This window comes from Colobus angolensis, unplaced genomic scaffold (assembly GCF_000951035.1).
Source record: "Colobus angolensis palliatus isolate OR3802 unplaced genomic scaffold, Cang.pa_1.0 Scaffold90, whole genome shotgun sequence".
Taxonomy (NCBI): domain Eukaryota; kingdom Metazoa; phylum Chordata; class Mammalia; order Primates; family Cercopithecidae; genus Colobus; species Colobus angolensis.
Window position 1 is genome coordinate 1,763,652 of NW_012122932.1, and position 18,721 is coordinate 1,782,372.

At 40.1% G+C, this 18,721-nt stretch overlaps 1 protein-coding gene across 4 annotated transcripts in view; it reads right to left on the minus strand.

Moving 5' to 3' along the window:
• Positions 1-18,721, minus strand: part of JAKMIP2 (janus kinase and microtubule interacting protein 2) — a 195,731-nt gene that overhangs the window by 21,276 nt on the left and 155,734 nt on the right. For all 4 annotated transcript variants that reach the window (XM_011931503.1, XM_011931502.1, XM_011931501.1 and 1 more), the window contains 4 exons: positions 13,811-13,879; positions 10,847-10,924; positions 8,003-8,206; positions 2,445-2,510 (listed from right to left, as the gene is read on the minus strand). In XM_011931503.1, coding sequence (XP_011786893.1) covers positions 2,445-2,510; positions 8,003-8,206; positions 10,847-10,924; positions 13,811-13,879 — 417 coding nt within the window. The remainder of the gene's footprint in view (positions 1-2,444; positions 2,511-8,002; positions 8,207-10,846; positions 10,925-13,810; positions 13,880-18,721) is intronic.

Here is an 18,721-nt window from a genome sequence, read left to right on the forward strand (position 1 = left end):
TTTGTTCATTCCTTTTCATTCTTTTTTCTCCAATCTTGTCTTCACACTTTATTTCATTAAGTTGATCTTCAATCTCTGATATCCTTTCTTCCGCTTGATTGATTCAGCTATGGATGCTGCATGCTTCACAAAGTTCTCGTGCTGTATTTTTCAGCTCCATCAGGTCATGTATGTTCTTCTCTAAACTGGTTATTCTAGTTAGCAATCCCTCTAACCTTTTATTACGTTTCTTAGCTTCCTTACATTGGGTTATAACATGCTCCTTTAGCTCAGAGGAGTTTGTTATTACCCACCTTCTGAAGCCTACTTCTGTCAATTTGTCAAACTCATTCTCCATCCAGTTTTGTTCCCTTGCTGGCGAGGAGTTTTGATCCATTGGAGGAGAAGAGGCATTCTGGTTTTTGGAATTTTCATCCTTTTTGTGCTGGTTTTTCCTCATCTTCATGGATTTATCCACCTTTGGTCTTTGCTGTTGATGACCTTTGGATAGAGTTTTTGCATGGTTGTCCTTTTCATTGATGTTGATGCTATTGCTTTCTGTTTGTTAGTTTTCCTTCTAACAGTCAGGCCCCTCTGCTGCAGGTCTTCTGGAGTTTGCTGGGGGTCCACTCCAGACTCTGTTTGCCTGGCTATCACCAACAGAGGCTGCAGAATAGCAAAGATTGCTGCCTCCTCCTTCCTCTGGAAGCTTTGTCCCAGAAGAGCACAGGTCAGATGCAGCCAGAGCTCTCCTGTATGAGGTGTCTGTCAACTCCTGCTGGGAGGTATCTCCCAGTCAGGAGGCATGGGGGTCAGGGACCCACTTGAGGAGGCAGTCTATCCCTTCACAGAGCTCGAGCACTGTGCTGGGAGATCTACTGCTCTCTTCAGAGCCAGCAGGCAGGAACGTTTAAGTCTGTTGAAGCTGCACCCACAGCTGCCCCTTCCCCTAAGTTCTGTGTCCCAGGGAGACGGGAGTTTTATCCATAAGCCCCTGAATGGGGTGCTGCCTTTCCTTCAGAGATGCCCTGCCCAGAGAGGAAGAATCTAGAGAGGCAGTCTGGCTACAGCAGCTTTGTGGCCCTGTGGTGGGCTCCACCTAGTCTGAACTTCCCTGGGGCTTTGTTTACACTTGAGGGGAAAAGTGCCTACTCAAGCCTCAGTAATGGTGAATGCTCCTCCCCTCCACCAAGCTCCAGCATCCCAGGTTGACGTCAGACTGCTGAGCTGGCAGCGAGAATTTCAACCCAGTGGATCTTAGCTTGCTGGGCTCCGTGGGGGTGGGATCCACTGAGCAAGACCACTTGGCTCTCTGGCTTCAGGCCCTTTTCCAGGGGAGTGAATGGTTCTGTCTTGATGGCATACCAGGTGCCACTGGGGTATGAAAAAAAAACTCCTGCAGCTAGCTCAGTGTCTGCCCAAACGGCCTCCCAGTTTTGTGCTTGAAACCCAGGGCCCTTGTGGTGTAGGCACCTGAGGGAATCTTCTGGTCTGTGGGTTGTGAAGATCATGAGAAAAGCATAGTATCTGGGCCAGAGTGCACCATCACGGCACAGTCCCTCATAGCTTCCCTTGGCTAGGGGAGGGAGTTCCCTGACCCCTTGCACTTCTTGGGTAAGGCAAGAAGAACCCCACTCTGCTTTGGTTTGCCCTCCGTGGGCTGCACCCACTGTCTAACCAGTCCCAATGAGATGAACCAGGTACCTCAGTTAGACATGCAGAAATCACCCGCCTTCTGTGTTGGTCTGGCTGGGAGCTGCAGACCGGAGCTGTTCCTATTTGGCCATCTTGCTCGGGAATTCCAGGCTTTGACTTTTTGTGTTGTGCAAGCCTGTGTAGCTCACTGCAGCTTGTTCAGCATCCCAGCCTGAGCTCTGTCTGTTCTCCCACCCCACATGCATTTCCAAGGGCCCTCTGTTAGAGCCACGTTGTTATACCCCTCAAAAACACTGGCTGACTTGGAGGAAGCAGCCACTCTTTGAGATCCCTGGGGAAGTGACAGGACAACATGATTATCATATATCAACCCAAATTTCTGAACTGATTGTTAAGGTGAAACTGCAGCACAAGGAAGAAAGGTCTTTTTATGAATGATAATGGAAAAGGTTAAAAAAAAAAAGGTGCTAAAAGATTTTTTTTAAAAAAAGAGCAAAGTAGGGTAACCAAATTCAGAAGAAACTTTTGGAAAGGAAATGAAGACAAGGAAGGGGAAACTAAGGAAAGAAAACACATAAAAAAATAGGAAAGAAACACAAAAGACAAACATGTGAAGGCTAAGTTACTGATGGCAGACTCTTTCCTGGCGTTCTGACTGACTGAAGGTGAAAGCTAGGTTTACTGTAACTACACCTGCCTCTGCAAGACACACAATTAACTGAGAAGCCAGAAAGAAAATACAGTGAGTAAAATCAATATTGCTTTCTGGTTGAACAAATAATAAGATACTTATTGAACTTGACACATACCTTTTCTTCTAAGTCCTTTATTTGTCTTTTCTGGATGTCTGTTTTATCTTCTAAGTCACGAATTCTCTGAAGAAAGAAAAGAAAAGAAAGAAAGCATCAGTAGGTGGTAAGTTGTGCAGAAAAATAATTCACCAAACGAAAACATGAAAATTCCTATACAAACCTGAATATTTGTACAAGCAGCTGGAAACATCACATTTATATTTTTCCCCACCCAAAAACGTGTTGCATACTTCAGAAATTATCTATGCTTGTGGTAGAAAATCATTGTTGCTGATTATCTTTTCAAAAAATGTTTGCTACCCTTTCTACTGGGCCTATCCCTGTGGACCCCTTTCTAGTGAGGTGTAGATTCCACACCACTGATACTGAGTTTGGCAAAGAGACTTGTTTTGGCCAGTGGAATGCGAGTTGGAATAAGATTTGGGAATATCAAATCCTTGTAGAGGGTGTAGTGTGTCTCAGAACTAGAGAGCAAGAAACAAGCTTTGTTATGAACCATTTGGGTTGAGATTTTGATTGTTTGTTACCACATTAAAGATGGCTGAGGCTGACTCATATAGATGTAAACAATCCAATTATTCTTTCTTAACCTTTTTTTTCTTAACCCTATTTCAGCCTTGTTTCAGGATACAATTTTCTCACAAAATAGAATTGGTAAATTCTCATAAAACAAAGTAGAGATTACACATCAACAAACATTCCCAGTAGGGAACTGGTAAATTAGGAAAACACCAGAACATAACAAACATAACACAAGTAATCCTAAAGACGAAAAGTTCCAAGACTGTCTTTGAACTTACCTCTCAGTTATGTAACAAAATTCCACTAATTTAAACACTGAGTATTTGAAATCAACATTACATAACAATTATTTACAAGTAAAATAAAGTCTTCACATTTATATCTGGCAATCTAAAGGCTTTTTGTGTTCATGTACATGGTTACACAATGCAGGCTTCTTATTTAATACCTCTGCTGGGAATAATTAGAAAATAGAGAAATGGAGTGTATGAAGAAAACACTAGAAGCCAAATGGGATGATAAAACAGAAAGAGAGGTTTTTATAATGCAATGGTAGGAGAAAAAAGGGGAAGCTAGAACAAGGGGTACTTGAACTTGGAAAGCATATCTCCTTCTCTTTAAAAGAGTGGATCTCACCTGTTTGTCTCTCCCTGCCCCAGTCAGGGACATTTGGCAGTTCTGCACATTTTTTTAAGGTTAGTTAATATGTTTATTTATTTTAAGTTGTGTAATTCAGTGGTTTTAGCATATTCACAAAGTTGTGCAACCATCACCATTATCTAAATGTCTTGACATTTTTGTATTATCACAATTGGGAGTATGTGCATCTAGCATCTACCAAGTAGAAGCCAGAAATGCTACTAAGCATCCGACAAGGCACAGAACAGCCACCCATATCTGCTTCAAAATTTCAGCAGTGTTGAGATTGAGAAATTCTTCTTCAAAGTAAGGGGGCTAAGGTTTGTGCAAGAAGAGATGGTGTGTTTTGGTCAGAGTGAGACCATAAAGGTTAACCTTGAAATTATGCCATAATGAATGCTGGAGAGAGGGATGGGACTGGAATGTTGATGGTGTGTGTATACATATGTGATGTGTGTGCTGGTGTATATTTCCATAGTGCTGTCAGTGCTCCATAGCTACACAGTAAAAGAATACATTTGCTAGATATTTCTACCTTGAGTGTTCAAGTAATTCCTTGGCATGTCTGCTGGATATGCAGGCAAGTCCTATATGGACAAAATCATGAATATGTAAAATTACTGCAGCATCCATTCAGCACCAGGTCTACGCTTGTTGGGCACCTCCTTACATGCTCATGACTGTGCTGAATGTAATGGACAATACCAATAAGGCACCAATTAGTTCCAGATTTCAAAGAACTATCAGATCCAGATGGAATAACAAAATTAAATAGAAAAGGTAAACAATGGAAAAAACTGAATAACTTTATCACCCATCTCCAGTTCCCAGTGTAGTGTTTAGCATGAAGAAGGTGTCCATACATTTTTTTTTTGTTAAATAAATGTGTTATGCTACATCGTATGACGTACACTTGATTTCTTTTTGCTTCCCATCCCTTTGCCATCCACCCAACAGGAAACCTTGATGGATCCAAAACATTCCTTTTCTACCCACTTCTTTTTATTTCTACTGATACCAAGTTCACCAAGTCATTGTCTTCCCTTGTCAGGACTGGTGTGGCAGCTTCTACCTGCTCTTCCCGCCTTCTATTTTGACCATCCTGCATTCATCTATAGCAGCCACTGTGAACTCTCAGAATGTAAAAATGATCTCCATGGTCCCCTGAGCTGAAGTGGGTGGGGAAGAGTTGTACTTAGAATAAAACTCGAACTCCTGCAAAGCCCTTTGTGACGTGGTCCTTTCTTAGTTCTCGAATGTCTCCTCCTATCAACCTCACTCTGGCTGTGTGTGCTCCTGACATTCTAGCCTTCCTTTGCTCTGTTCCCTGAGTATTCCAAACTTATTCCGATGATAGGGACTTAGCCCTTGTTGTTCCTGACTTCTGGGACACTTGGCCAAGATCTTTGTGTGGCTCATTTCTTGGATCTTCGGTATTTTCAGAGAGGCGTTCTGTGACCAGCCAGCCTAAAGTGGCCAATCCTACTCCCAAACTCACACATACATTGTATATGTTTCTGCATAGCACTTATTGCTACTCTCAGAAATTGCCTCAGTCATTGTTCATTTGTGCTGTGGCTCTGTCCCTATTCCTCTGTGAGATAGATGAGAGTAGTGATCTGTATGTCTTTGCTTACCATTACACTCCCAGCACCTGGTACACAGCAGGCCCTCAATAAATGGTTGTGAATGAATGCATGACAGAATATAGAATGTAGATTTTTTTTGGGCAGTATGTGGTTCATTTTAAAAATTTTCATCAGGGAGAGGATCCTGAATGGGTTGGATCTTAAACTGGGCCTGGAAAAATGAGAACACTTGGATGAATGCAATGAAAACTAATGGACATGTTAGGATGAGTAATTATGCAACAGGGGCTTAGAGGTAGATAATCACAGCACAAGTGGGACCAGGATGTTTTGCATGAGTGGAGAGGGAAGTATGCTCCGGGGTTGGGTCAAATCTGGTTTTGGAGGGAGGGGTAGTCAGCTACTGAAGGACCTGAAGAGACCTGCGTAAGACTACTCAACTGGAAATTGGGACCATGGAGGCTTTGGGGCAAGAATGTACTATGAGGTAAAGTGAGAAAAATCTGAGATGAGATGTGTGGTGGACTGAAAAGAGGAGAGCTAGAACTAGGCCCCATGGCACCTGCATGTGCTTTTAAAAATGCCATTTATTATGATATATCATAATTATTTTTCTTTGTGTTAATCATTTTATATCCTTCTATGGATCCTACATTTTGTGGAGGCAGGGTCCATGGTGAATTCTCTGTCAGCACAGTATTTAGAACCTAGGAAACACATTTAAAGGTTTGACTGAATAAATGCATAGATGATGGAGTCAGATTCCCATAGAGAATATTTGGCAGTATCTGGAAGCTGGTCGAATAATGAAAGACCCTGTACATGCCTGGGGTGACAAAAATGAACAAAATGGACCAGTATCAGAAACATTTTAGGGGAAATGCCAGTTGGATGTGGTGTTATATTAATGCTTACAGGGAAAGAACAGAGAAGACTCCAGTGTTTCTAGCCAGAGTGATTTGAGAGATGGTAATTCTACTGACTAAGACAGGCAGATGGGGAGAGAGAAGAGAAGTAAGGATAAGAACTCACCAGTTCACTCTTAAATATTCAAGCAGAATTGTGTAATAAATGGTTAGTGATATATTTTAGAAGTTAGAGTGTATTACATAGTTATATGTGAAAAATCCTGGCCCATATCTTCTGGAATAATTCTATGAAACTCAGCCATTAATTAAAAGGGAAGAAGAAGAGTAAGAAATAACTGGGAAAGGCATATTCTAATGAACATTTGTTTAGGAGATGGATGGAAAATGTCAGCGAAACTCTCTGAGGTTCAGAAATGCAGTGTACTACTGACACTACTGGATAACTTAAACAAAATCAACTCTTTCAGGAGTGAAGTATCCTAGCTAAATGGTTAAAGACATACTGAAATGGAATAAAGTTTTTATCATAAATAAATTTAGATAACTATTAGTCCATCTTAAAAGTAAACACTTCTGTGTTTCCATGACATAACTCCCAATTTGTTGAAAGTAATTACATACTATCGCAGCACAAGAAATTTGTGCAGGGGACATTTCTATCCCCTGCTAGAAGAAAAGTGCACGAAGCAATGCAATGATGCCATAGAGTCTATTATTAAAGACTTTGAGTCTTTCCATGGGTCAAAACCAAACCTTTGTGATGGAATCTGAAGGGGCATTAATAGGAACATATACGTATTTATCATTTCTGGGATGTGTGACTTCAGAATTCTCCACCTACTCTGGTAATCTGTTAGCCTATAAAATCTACAAAGCTCCTGCCTGCATCTGAAGTGTGCTAAGTGTCATGTCCCCCATGAATTGTTTTGATTTGCCTCATAAAAGAACCCCTTCTTGTTTTCCACTTACCATAATCACTGATGACCACACAATTCTTACCAACTATTCATGCCATCTGGATTTTGTACCAGTTGCTTCTTATAGCTTCTGAGGATTTAATACTATAACCTGACACTTTCAGTTGTGGAATCCTTATTGAATCTGTATTTTGACCAGGATCTCAGCCCTCAACTGTCAAGCTATGGCATGAATAGAGTTGCAATCAAAAATTTTGGCTGGAAATTAGTATTGGGTGCCTATTTTGAGCCTTGCTGATGAATCACATAAGTCATGGATGATGGTACAATAGTGTTCAGACACACAGGCCTTCGAGGTCAGCAGACCTAGGCTGTCATCCTGACTGTTGCTTACCATCTGTGTCATCTTGGGCAAATCACTTAAACATTCTTATCTTCAGTATTGTTATCTCCAAAATTGAGATAATAAAAATACTTACCTCATAGGGCTATTATGAAGATTAAAGGAAATGATGTAAGTAGATTCCTTAGTTTACTTACTGACATAAAGCAAATGTCAGTAAGTAAACAGCAGCTGCCGGGCTTTGTTGTTGGTGATGTTTGTCATGTGAACGATCCTTGTTCTCTTTTACACTATTCGGATTGTTATCAGCCTTGGTTACGGACTGGAGTGAGCGATAAATGGAAAGCACTATTTTTGCCCTGGAGAGTGTCCTGCTTCCCTGCATAATGCAGATAATCAGACTCCATGAAATTCAAAGGGTATTTCACGAAAATGTAGTTCTAAAAATAGCAGTATGCAGTCCTTCTGAAACGCCAATTTTCTCAAGATTGAATTATTATAAAACTGTCATTTTTATATGTGCATGAAGGTAGAAAACAATGGTTATTTATCTTACTCTCTGAAAATAACTTGTATCTCCTGGGCTTCTCCATACCCATACTCAATACCGTGTACTTAGTACTAAGTCCCATTTGCTAGTACTAACCCTACGCAGAGGCAGTGACTCAGTCCTCACCTGATGGGCTTGCTGTAAGAGCTCCATTCTCTCCTGAAGAATCTGACAGTCATACTCTCTGCTCTTCCTCAGCATTTGCCGCCGTAACTTTTCTACTGCCGTCCTCAGTTCCTCTTGCTGTTTTTCACTTAATAATTCACCAAACTTGATAACAGTTTCTTGCTGTAGAGCATTGTACAAAGTAGCTTCTAGTTCCTGGATTCTCTGGCAAATAGAATTAGAAAAGTCTAACTTCGGAACTTGGCATTGATATGCGGTGTGGGAGTGTACGCTATGTATGTATATGTGTATGGCTGTCAACTTTAGTCTTAAAGGATCTTAGCAAGAAAATAATTTCAAAGCTTCTCTAGCCTAACTACACTTCTGAAAATCCCCTTTTATGAGATTCCGTAAGGGTCATCTAGCCAATCCATGGACTTCTCTAGTGAGGGAACATTTGTTCTTTCTTGGAACCCTGCCCATTTTATATACTTTTCCTTTTTAGAAAGCCCTCACTTTGTTATAATAACTGTATTTCCTATCCTAAAGAGTAGCTGAGAATAAGTGTGTTCTCACTTCTACTTGACAGCTTTGGCCAGGTGCGGTGACCCACACCTGTAATCCCAGCACTTTGGGAGCCCGAGGCAGGTGGATCATCTGAGGTCAGGATTTTGAGAACAGCCTGGCCAACATGGTGAAACCCCATTTCTACTAAAAATATAAAAAATTAGCTGGGCGTGGTGGCGCGCGCCTGTAATCCCAGCTACTCAGGGGACTGAGACAGCAGAATCGCTTGAATCTGGGAGGTGGAAGTTGCAGGGAGCCAAGATCGGACACTGAAGTCTGGCCTGTGCAACAAGAGCGAAACTCCGTCTCAAAACAACAAACAAACAAACAAACAAACAAACAAAACCCCAAAAAACAAGACAGCTCTTCATATATTTAAGGACATCTACCATAGTGGCCATACTTCTAGAAATAAATAGTCTAAGTTAGGACAAAATACTTAAAATTGGAGATATATTTTGTGCACAAAATACTGCTCCCATTCTATTAATACATGACAAACCGCTGGTACTTGAAGATGGCTTTATGGTCTCCAAATTTTTTTCTTGAAATAATATTAAGAAATAAAATCCAAAAATGACCTAAAGTTTTGGAATTGGTCTGTTTATAAGTTCTCTGAGATTTATAATGGCTGCTCTTATTATAATATTTCTCTGAGTCTTTCTTTTGTAGATGAAGGATCCACTGCCTCTTATATCTGTTTCTTTTTCTTTCTTTTTTGATATGCTTCAAATAACAGTTGCTAAAATCTACAATCTTATCCCTACTAAGTCTGACAGAAGTGACCAGACATGCTTTGGTGAGAAATATTTTCCTAGCTCTTGTCCTGGGCTAAGCAGATCTTACCTTATTAAGGATAAATATGGTTTTCTGAATGAGTACTCAGTAGTCTCAGGAGCCACATAAACACACAAGTTAATTTTGTACAGGTGGAAGAGGCAAGGGTGAAAGGTAGAAGTGAAGCAAAATGAAGCAAAAATCACTTCCTTCTCTGTCTCTAATTAGCAACGAATGCCCATTCTCTTCTTTCCCCATCCAACAAGCTCAGAATCTCTTACTTATTTTGGAATGCAAAGACAAGTTCGTCTTTGTTACAAGCAGGGACTAAGTACTTCACTCCTTCCCCAAAAGTGACTCAAGCTGCTTCCAGGAAAGCATTATAAAAACCTCTGCTAGGAATTCTTTGAAATGTTCCTTTAATTTGCTCTTTTTCTTTTGATTCATAACCATGAATTAATGTACAGTAGAGCATAAGGAGAGAAGAAATGTGAGCTATAGTTCAGTATGAAGAATTGTGTAATAGGAATTTGGTAGAGGAAAATGGATCACATGTGGCCCTTAATCAGCATAATCTTCTGTGGGAGACAAATGGCACAGCCCATTTACCATGGAAGCCTCAGTTGCTGTGGCTGGATTATGGTAGGCCACAGGATCTGGAGTCAGATCTACACACTACCCACTTATCAACTTGGGCAAAGTTCTTAAATTCTCTAAATCTTACTATCCTCATACGTGACATATGAATAATAATCATAATAATCCTACCTATATCTCACAGGTTGTTGTAAGAGATAAATGAATTAAAAATATGCATAACAAACATTAAACACATTATTCCACTACTAGATCCGCCTCCCAAATGATTGAATTTGATTTAATAAAATTTCTCTTGAATCTACACTGCCATTCAATCTGTTCTTTATCCAAATATCATCCACAACATATATTTAATTGTTTTTGTTTTAAGACAGGATCTTGCTCTGTTGCCCAGGCTGGAGTACAGTGGCACGATCACAGCTCACTACAGCCTTGGCCTCCCAGGCTCAATGAATCCTCCCTCCTCAGCCTCCTGAGTGGCTAGCACTACAAGGTGCATGTCACCAAGCCTGGCAAATTTATGTATTTTGTATTGTTATTTTTGTTTTTGAGATATAAGATTTCACCATGTTGCTCACACTGGTCTTGAATTCTGGGACTCAAGGGATCTGCCCATGTTGGTTTCCCAAAAGTGCTGGGATTACATGCATGAGGCACCATGCCTGGCCTTTTAATTGTTAAAAAATGAAGTATAATTAAATATTTATTAGATATTATAAGAACATCTTACAAGAATCTTATAAGAATAAGTAAAGAGCTAGGAATGTATTTGTTCTAAAATTAGAACTGAAAACCAGTCGATGAATAAACTGCATGTCATGATCTATTCAAGCACATAGCATGGAAAATTAAATAGGATACTTCATTTCACAGTACTTAACTGTAAATACTCTGGGTGTCTCTGTCGCTTGTTGTACCTACCATATATGCTTGGTCAAGAGCTTGTTTTCTGTAGTCTAGTTCTTCCTCCAGATAGCCTTTTATTTTGCAGAACTGTTCCTATAACAAAGGGCCATATTGATAGAGTCAGCTTAGTTAACTAGAAAGTGACATACAAATTGTATTGATTAATGTTTCCTCTAATTCTACCATAAGACAAATCTCTAGTATTTGTAGTCATAAATTTTGTCTGTTAGGGAAATAGTTCAACTCTCACAGTCTCACACAAGGAATGTGAAAATCAATGGAAAGCAGCATAAAAGATATAATGAAAAATCCACATAGAATTCTCTAAAAGATTTTTAATCTGAGAGCATGTGATTAAATATAGATTTTGACTAGTGTTTAATAATAAGCCTATCTATGTAAATGTATTATGATAATATATTTTTGTAAGAATGTGATAAGATGGAACATAGCCAGGTTGCATAATCAACAAGTTTAACTTATTCAAATTCATCTGTGTACAACTAGCAAACATAAGGACAAAAATAGCAATTTAAAAAGTGGTAGTGATTCCACCCACACTGCCGCTTAATGAGTGGGTGTCTGCCTTTGCCATAAAGCCAGTGTGAGCTGGGCAAAGTAAATCTGATGTTCCCTCTCTTGTTCTTAGTTTCTGTGTGCTTCTCACATTACGAGCATCTTGCCATTGGCACTTAAAACTATATCCCTGTGTACAACAGAGTCCCAAGCACAAGTCAATTGTTTCTTTGGGTGCTTAACTGAAGGAACAAAGACCTCTTCACGCTGTGAAGAAAAACTCAATGGTGTTGACTTTTGAGAGCTCATATATCTGTACGGAGCAATTTTGCTGTTGACTCTGCTGGTGACTGCTGAATTCCAGCACCTAGAACACTGCCTGATACAGGCTAATCGTTTAATTAATATTTGTGCTTTTAAAGTGCTGTCAAGAGTAATTTTGAAGACAAATTGTTCATTTGGAAAGCTTTCTTGACCAAATATATAATAAAATAAAATAATATAATATAATAACAAGCTGTTCTTTTTATATGCTTTGACATTGGAGCCTAACCTCTTAGTAAAATGTGAGCACTGTATAAAATATAAGCAAACAATTTATAAGCTATAATGTGCTACACAAATGCAAGTTGTTTTTACAGGATTCCCTGTCCAATAGGAATCCACTACATGTTTTCTAGTTATAATGATAACATTAATAATAATCTTGTTATAAATTTCTTGTTTTTTTTGGAGACGGAGTCTAGCTCTATCGCCCAGGCTTGAGTGCAGTGGCGCGATCTCGGCTCACTGCAAGCTCCGCCTCCCAGGTTTACGCCATTCTCCTGCCTCAGCCTCCCGAGTAGCTGGGACTACAGGCGCCCGCCATCTCGCCCGGCTAGTATTTTGTATTTTTTTAGTAGAGATGGGGTTTCTCTATGTTGGTCAGGCTGGTCTCGAACTCCTGACCTCAGGTGATCTGCCCGCTTCAGCTTCCCAAAGTGCTGGGATTACAGGCATGAACCACCACACCCAGCCCAATCTTGTTATAAATTTCTACGCATTGCTGTAAGATAATAATAACCAATTTTTAGACTTGGCAAGTAAAAAGAAACTTTTAAAATTGTGGTAAAATGCACATAACATTTACAACCTTACTTATTTTTAACTCATTTTTAAGTGTACAGTTCAGTAGTACAAAGTATATTCACATTCTTATGCAACCAGTATACAGAATTTTTCATGTTGCAAAACTGAACTATACCCATTATACAACAGCTCTATGTTTCCCCTTCTCACTTCCTGGCAACTAGTCTACTATCTAAGTTTGATTAATCTAGCACCTCACATGAGTGGATTCATATAGTATTTATAATTCTGTGAATAGCTTATTTCACCTAACATAGTGTCCTGAAAGTACATCCATATTGTAACTTGTATGAGAACTTCCTTCCTTTTGAAAGCTAAATAATATACCATAATATGTATATACCACCTTTTGTTTATTTGTTCATCCATTGATGGACATTTGGGTTACTTCTACCTTTTGGCTATTGTGAATAAAGCTGTTATGAACATGGGTGTGTAAGTATCTCTTCCAGACTCTGGTTTCAATTCTTTTGGATACACACCCAGAAGTGGTATTGCTGAATCATATAGTAATTCTGTTTTGATTTTTTTTGAGCAACCACCATATTTTTTTTCACAGTGGCTGTACCAGTTCCACATTCCCATCAATAGTGAAGAAGGGTTTCAATTTCCCCCTATCTTTGCCAACACTCGTTTTATGTTTTTGATTGTGGGAACACAGGGTCTTCTTGCTCTGTTGCCCAGGCTGGAATGCAGTGGTACAAAAATAGCTCACTGGAGCCCATCTCCTGGGCTCAAATGATCCTTTTGTCTCAGCCCCCTGAGTAGCTGGGACCACAGGCACGTACCACTATGCTGCTAATTATTTTTTGTAGAGATGGGCTCTCACTATCTTGCCCAGGCTGGTCTCGAACTCTTGTGCTCAAGCACTCTTCCTGCCTTAACTTCCCAAATTGCTGGGACAGGTGTGAGCCACTGTACTAGGTCTTTTTTTCTACTTTTTTTTTTTTTTTTGATAAGAGCTATTCTAATGGATGTAAGGTGGCTTAGGGATTTTTAAAATCAGAGTTACACCCTCCATTTCTGTAATTTTTACTTGTTAATTAAATACAGTGGAAAAATTATTTAGCCTAACAAAGGAAACATAAGAAAACTCAATTTTCTTCAGCATTAGTTTTGGATATTTTCCAAAACCTAACTTTTTTGGGGGGAGAATATAGCGTGAAATTGTTTGGTACTTCTGGTAATTTTTTTTCCATCTTCTGTACATAAAATAATAATGGAAAGATGACAAACTTTCATCAGTGCCAAATAAAACTGGTAGAGGCAACTTTAATTTTACGTTTGCCTTATAGATTTTTCTTAATTTTTACAATATCTTATCTTTGTACTTACCATGTCACTTTCCAATTCCATCATTTTCTGGTGTAGGGCAGCCTCTGCTCCTTCAATCTGCTGGATCCACTAAGGGGTTAACAAGACAAAAGTGTTTGACATGGCTGCTTGATATGGTGTATATCTGTGTGCCCCCATGAGGTGCTCAGTCTCCTCCCCTTATATCTCAGGAAGCAGACTGAGAACTGAAGCAAAAACAACACATTTTTTGTTTTGTTTTGTTTTTGAGACGGAGTCTTGCTCCATTGCCCAGGCTGGAGTGCAGTAGCGTGATCTCAGCTCCTGCAACCTCTGCCTCCCGGTTTCAAGCAATTCTCTGCCTCAGCCTCCTGAGTAGCTGGGATTACAGGTGCCTGCCACCACACCCAGCTATACGGGGTTTCACCATCTTGGCCAGGCTGGTCTTGAACTCCTGACCTGGTGATCCACCTGCCTCGGCCTCCCAAAGTGATGTGATTACACGGGCGAGCCACCGCGCCTAGCCCACATTTTTATCTCATAGTTCAGAAACTATGAGATAAATACTATGGTCTTCCTTGTATTCATTCATTTACCCATTCAACAAATGCATTTATGGATGACTAGCAAGTGTCAGGTGATGTACCAGGTCCTAGGGCTGCAGTAGTGAACCAGACCAACAAGACTCCTACCCTTACTGGAGAACACCATGGGAGGCTTTCTTGTAAGTGATAATTGCACTGGGCTCCAAAGAATGGGTGAGAGATGACTGGGAAAAAGTGAAGAGGAAGTTCCAAGTGGAAGGGACATCATGTCCAATAGCTCTATTGTTGGAGGAAGCAGGATGAGACAAAGAAGGCCAGGTACACTGGAGAATTGGGACAACGGTAATTTTTCAGTATATAAAACTGATTACAGCAAAGTGGGGAAGAATTATTTTTGTGAAGTGGAGGTGTTTTAAATCACATAAAAACTTATCTTTCCCAGTACTCAGAATATATGATATTTATGTTAGCATTGATAAGTACTCTGAATGCAGACTTTGAATAATATGTGACCCTACCATATACAGGTTTTTATAGAACAAATTATTATAATGAATCTCTAGCAAGTTAAATGTCAGCTTATATTTTAGGGAAGCAGTTGGGCATAATAATTAAGTGAGTTCTGAAGACAGACTACCTTGACCGTAATTTCAATTCCAGCTTTTTATGGGTGGGTGGCATGGAAAGGTTACCTGATTTCTCTAAGTTTCAAGTTTCTTGTCTGTCAAATGGGATTAATAATAAGTAAAGATTAAGGAAGTATATTACATGAGGCAGTATCCATTGGGTATTGCATGTACTAGCGGTATCTCACTACAAGAGACTTCTTTTTGTTTTATTTTTCTCTCTCTCTTTTCTTTCTTTCTTTTTTTTTTTTTTTGAGACAGAGTCTCACTCTGCCACCCAGGCTGGAGTGCAATGGCAGGATCTCAGCTCACTGCAACCTCCATCTCCAGGTTCAAGCGATTCTCCAGCCTCAGCCTCCCGAGTAGCTGGGATTATAGGTGCACACTGCCATACCTGGCTAATTTTTTGTATTTTTATTAGAGATGGGGTTTCACCGTGTTCCCCAGGCTGGTCTCGAACTCCTGAGCTCAGGTAATCCATCCACCTCGACATCCCAAAGTGCTAGGATTACAGGCGTGAGCCACCGCGCCCGGCCCCAGATAGTTCTTTCTAGGTTACCTGTGACAAATTATGCAGCACAGCGAGCATTTCTATACACTACAGCCTTGATACTTACAAGGGGATACCATGTTTAACTACTCCTTGGCTGTGGGGAACATGGTGAAACGAAAGAGGCATGCCTAGGCTGGAGAGGCGCTAATCTCTCAGTTCTTTGTACACACACGTGGCTTCTCCTTGAAACAAATTTCAGTCAGTCGTGGGTTTTGTGTAAATAGACTCATAATGCAATTGTACCCATCCAAAACCTAAAATCCTTCATCTTGCTTGCTGTCCATTTGTTATTAAGAAACATATTTTTACAAATCATGTTTTTAAGAGTACTGTGAACTAAAGTCATTATATCATGAGCGTTAAGATATAGATTTGTGTATTGGTTGCTGTTCCTTCCTACTTGTGTAATCAGGACAAGTTACTGAATATTCCAAGCCTCAGTTTCCTCATGTATAAAATAAAAACAATGGGACCCCAATGTATATATTATTTGGGCGGTGGATACACTAACAGCCAAGACTTCACCACTACACAGTGTATCCATGTAATAAAAGTACACTTGTACTCCTTAAATTTATACAAATTAAAAAATAATGGCAGCTATAGAATGGTTGTAAGGAATAGTGGGATAATGTACTTACTGCATTGAATGCAGTATCCAGCCTCTACTGTGTTCTCACTCAAGGTCACTGCCAATCTTTTTAATACAAAGTGACAATTGGGTTTGCTTGTTGGAATTTTGTCTAGGCTCAAACTCTGGCTAAAGATCATACTCCCATATAATAGAGTGCTCTTCAAATTGGTAGTCTCAAAAATTCATTGTGGATATTTAGAATTACTTGGATGTAGAAACTTTTATCTGTGAATCCCGCAGACAAGAGGTAAGTTTAATCTGTGCATTGAGAAAGTCTGCACAAAAGGCAGCTGAACAGACCATGAGCACTTTAGGGCAGGCTTGTAAGTCTTGTTCATCTGGTTCCCAGCTTTCTACCACAATGCTAAGCACAGAGTCATCACCCTGTATTTGTTCAGCTGGTCCCTATACCTGTCTTGCCAAAAAGGTAAGCAGAGGCATGGGCTAATTTGCCTCAGCTCCGACAGCCCAGCTCACATGGGGTCTGCAAAGCCTATTTCCTGCAGGAGGAGTTAGGTGCAAAAGGTAAGATCATGGGCTTTCGAACCAGACTGCTTGGGTATGAATCCTGACTGCATCAACTTCAAGCTGTGTGACCTTAGGCAGTTATCTACCTTTTTTTTTTTTTTCATGCTTCAGATTCCTTGTGTGAAATAAAGGTCACAATAGCACCTAGTCTTCAGCAGTTATAAAGTGCCTATCTCAAAAGGAGCACTGCGCAAGTCTTGATTCTGATAAGTACAGTTGTTGGTTCTGATAAGTATAGTTATACTGCACCCACACAGCCAGGGAGCAGATGTTTCTCCCATCAGCCTCAGTAAATGTGAGACACACAAGGCTGTATTTCCTTTCTTTCACCTCCTCAGTCCTCATCTTCCATAGAATCAGCCTATGTGTTGTTTGTAGCCTATATCAAGGCGATTTTTTTCTTGCAGTAAAGAATTGCAGCCCTGCATGATTCCAGATGAATGAGGCTCTCTGGCTATCATTGCCAGATGATAGCAGCACTGGAGGCACAGACTGTGTTTTTTTCATCTTTGTGTTGTCACTGAAATGGTGCCTTGTGAGCATTCACAAATTTACACCTTTGCTCCTTCAGTTAACATTTATTCATCACTTAGTACATGTGCTGGACGGGTGTGAAAAGCTAAGGCAAAAAACAGGGGGTGGGGAATGGAGAGACACAACTATTTGTCCTCATGGGCCTTAGAGTCTAGTGGTAGTTAGATGGGGTGATATGACAAATGCAAATGGACAGTGCAATGTAACTGTCAAAAGTCTTGGGAGCAGTAGCACAGGCTGCTGTGGGAACAGAGAGCAGGAACACCTAAGGGGGCTTGAGTGAACAGGCAGGCTTCCTCATGTATGGGGAGGTCTGATGATCAAGATTTAGCCAGGCAGAGGTAGAAAGGCAAGATGGGAATATCTTCCAGGTAAAAAGATCATTGTAAAGGACCAAGAGTGAAAATGGAGGCAGAAAGAGAGAGACAGAATGGAGGGAGAGAAGGGAGAGGAAACACTAGAGAAATAGATAAGACTCAAATTCCAGAGGGTCTGTATGCCAAATTCTAAATTTGGACCGTCTGTTACAGATAATGCATCATTTGCTGGGGAGGGATCAGAGAAAGTGATCAGATCGGTAATTAAACTGTGAAGGAAGTGTTTTTAAAAGAAAAAAATCCCAGTTTTCATGTTATTTCACATGTAAATACTTCAATATGTATCTAACAGATAAGGCCTTTCTATTAAAAAAAAACCCCACAAGGTTATCGGTACACTTTACAAAATTAACATTAATTACTTTTGTCATTTTGTCATCTGATACCCAGTCCACATTAAATTTCTCCAGTTGTCAACAATATGTCCTTTTTAAAAAACACCTGGTTAAGTGTCTTTTTATTTCATAGCTATACTTCTTTGTTCTCCCTGTTTTTTCTTTATTTCACTCTTTTGTTTGAGTAACTTAACTGTCATTTGACCTGTAGAATTCCCTCATTTCAGATTGGAGAGAGCTGATTGCTTGTTCTCATTTCATCCAACCACGTGCACATGACTCTTAGGTATTTACTGGTACTTTTTTTTTTTTTTTTAAGGAGATGGAGTTTCACTCTGTTGCCTAGGCTGAAGTACAGTGGTTACTCACAGGCATGATCATAGTACACTACAGCCCCAAACTCCTGGGCTCCAGTGAGCCTCCTCCTTCAGCCTCCAAAGTAGCTAGGAGTATAGGCACATGCCATCCAGCCAGGCTTTATGCATTGATTCATGAAGTACTCTGAATACACTAATTTATCTGGCCATTTACCAGGTTTAGACACAAGGTGGAGCCAGAGCACAGTCAGTGTTGATTTTCTCCTGACAGTCTCTCTGTCGGGCTTTCTAAATGAGACAGCAATGAGCCACTACTAAGCCCTAAGATCAGCTGGGAGTGATGGTATGTACACACCCCAGGAAAAGTCTATGACAAAAGCAATGCTCCAGTTTATCACCACCCCACAAAACTCTTCTTTGTTGGTTTCCCAGCTTGGTAGGGATTGTGTAAATAATGTAATCCAGAAGGTTTTCTGTTTTTAAAGAATTTTATATATATATATA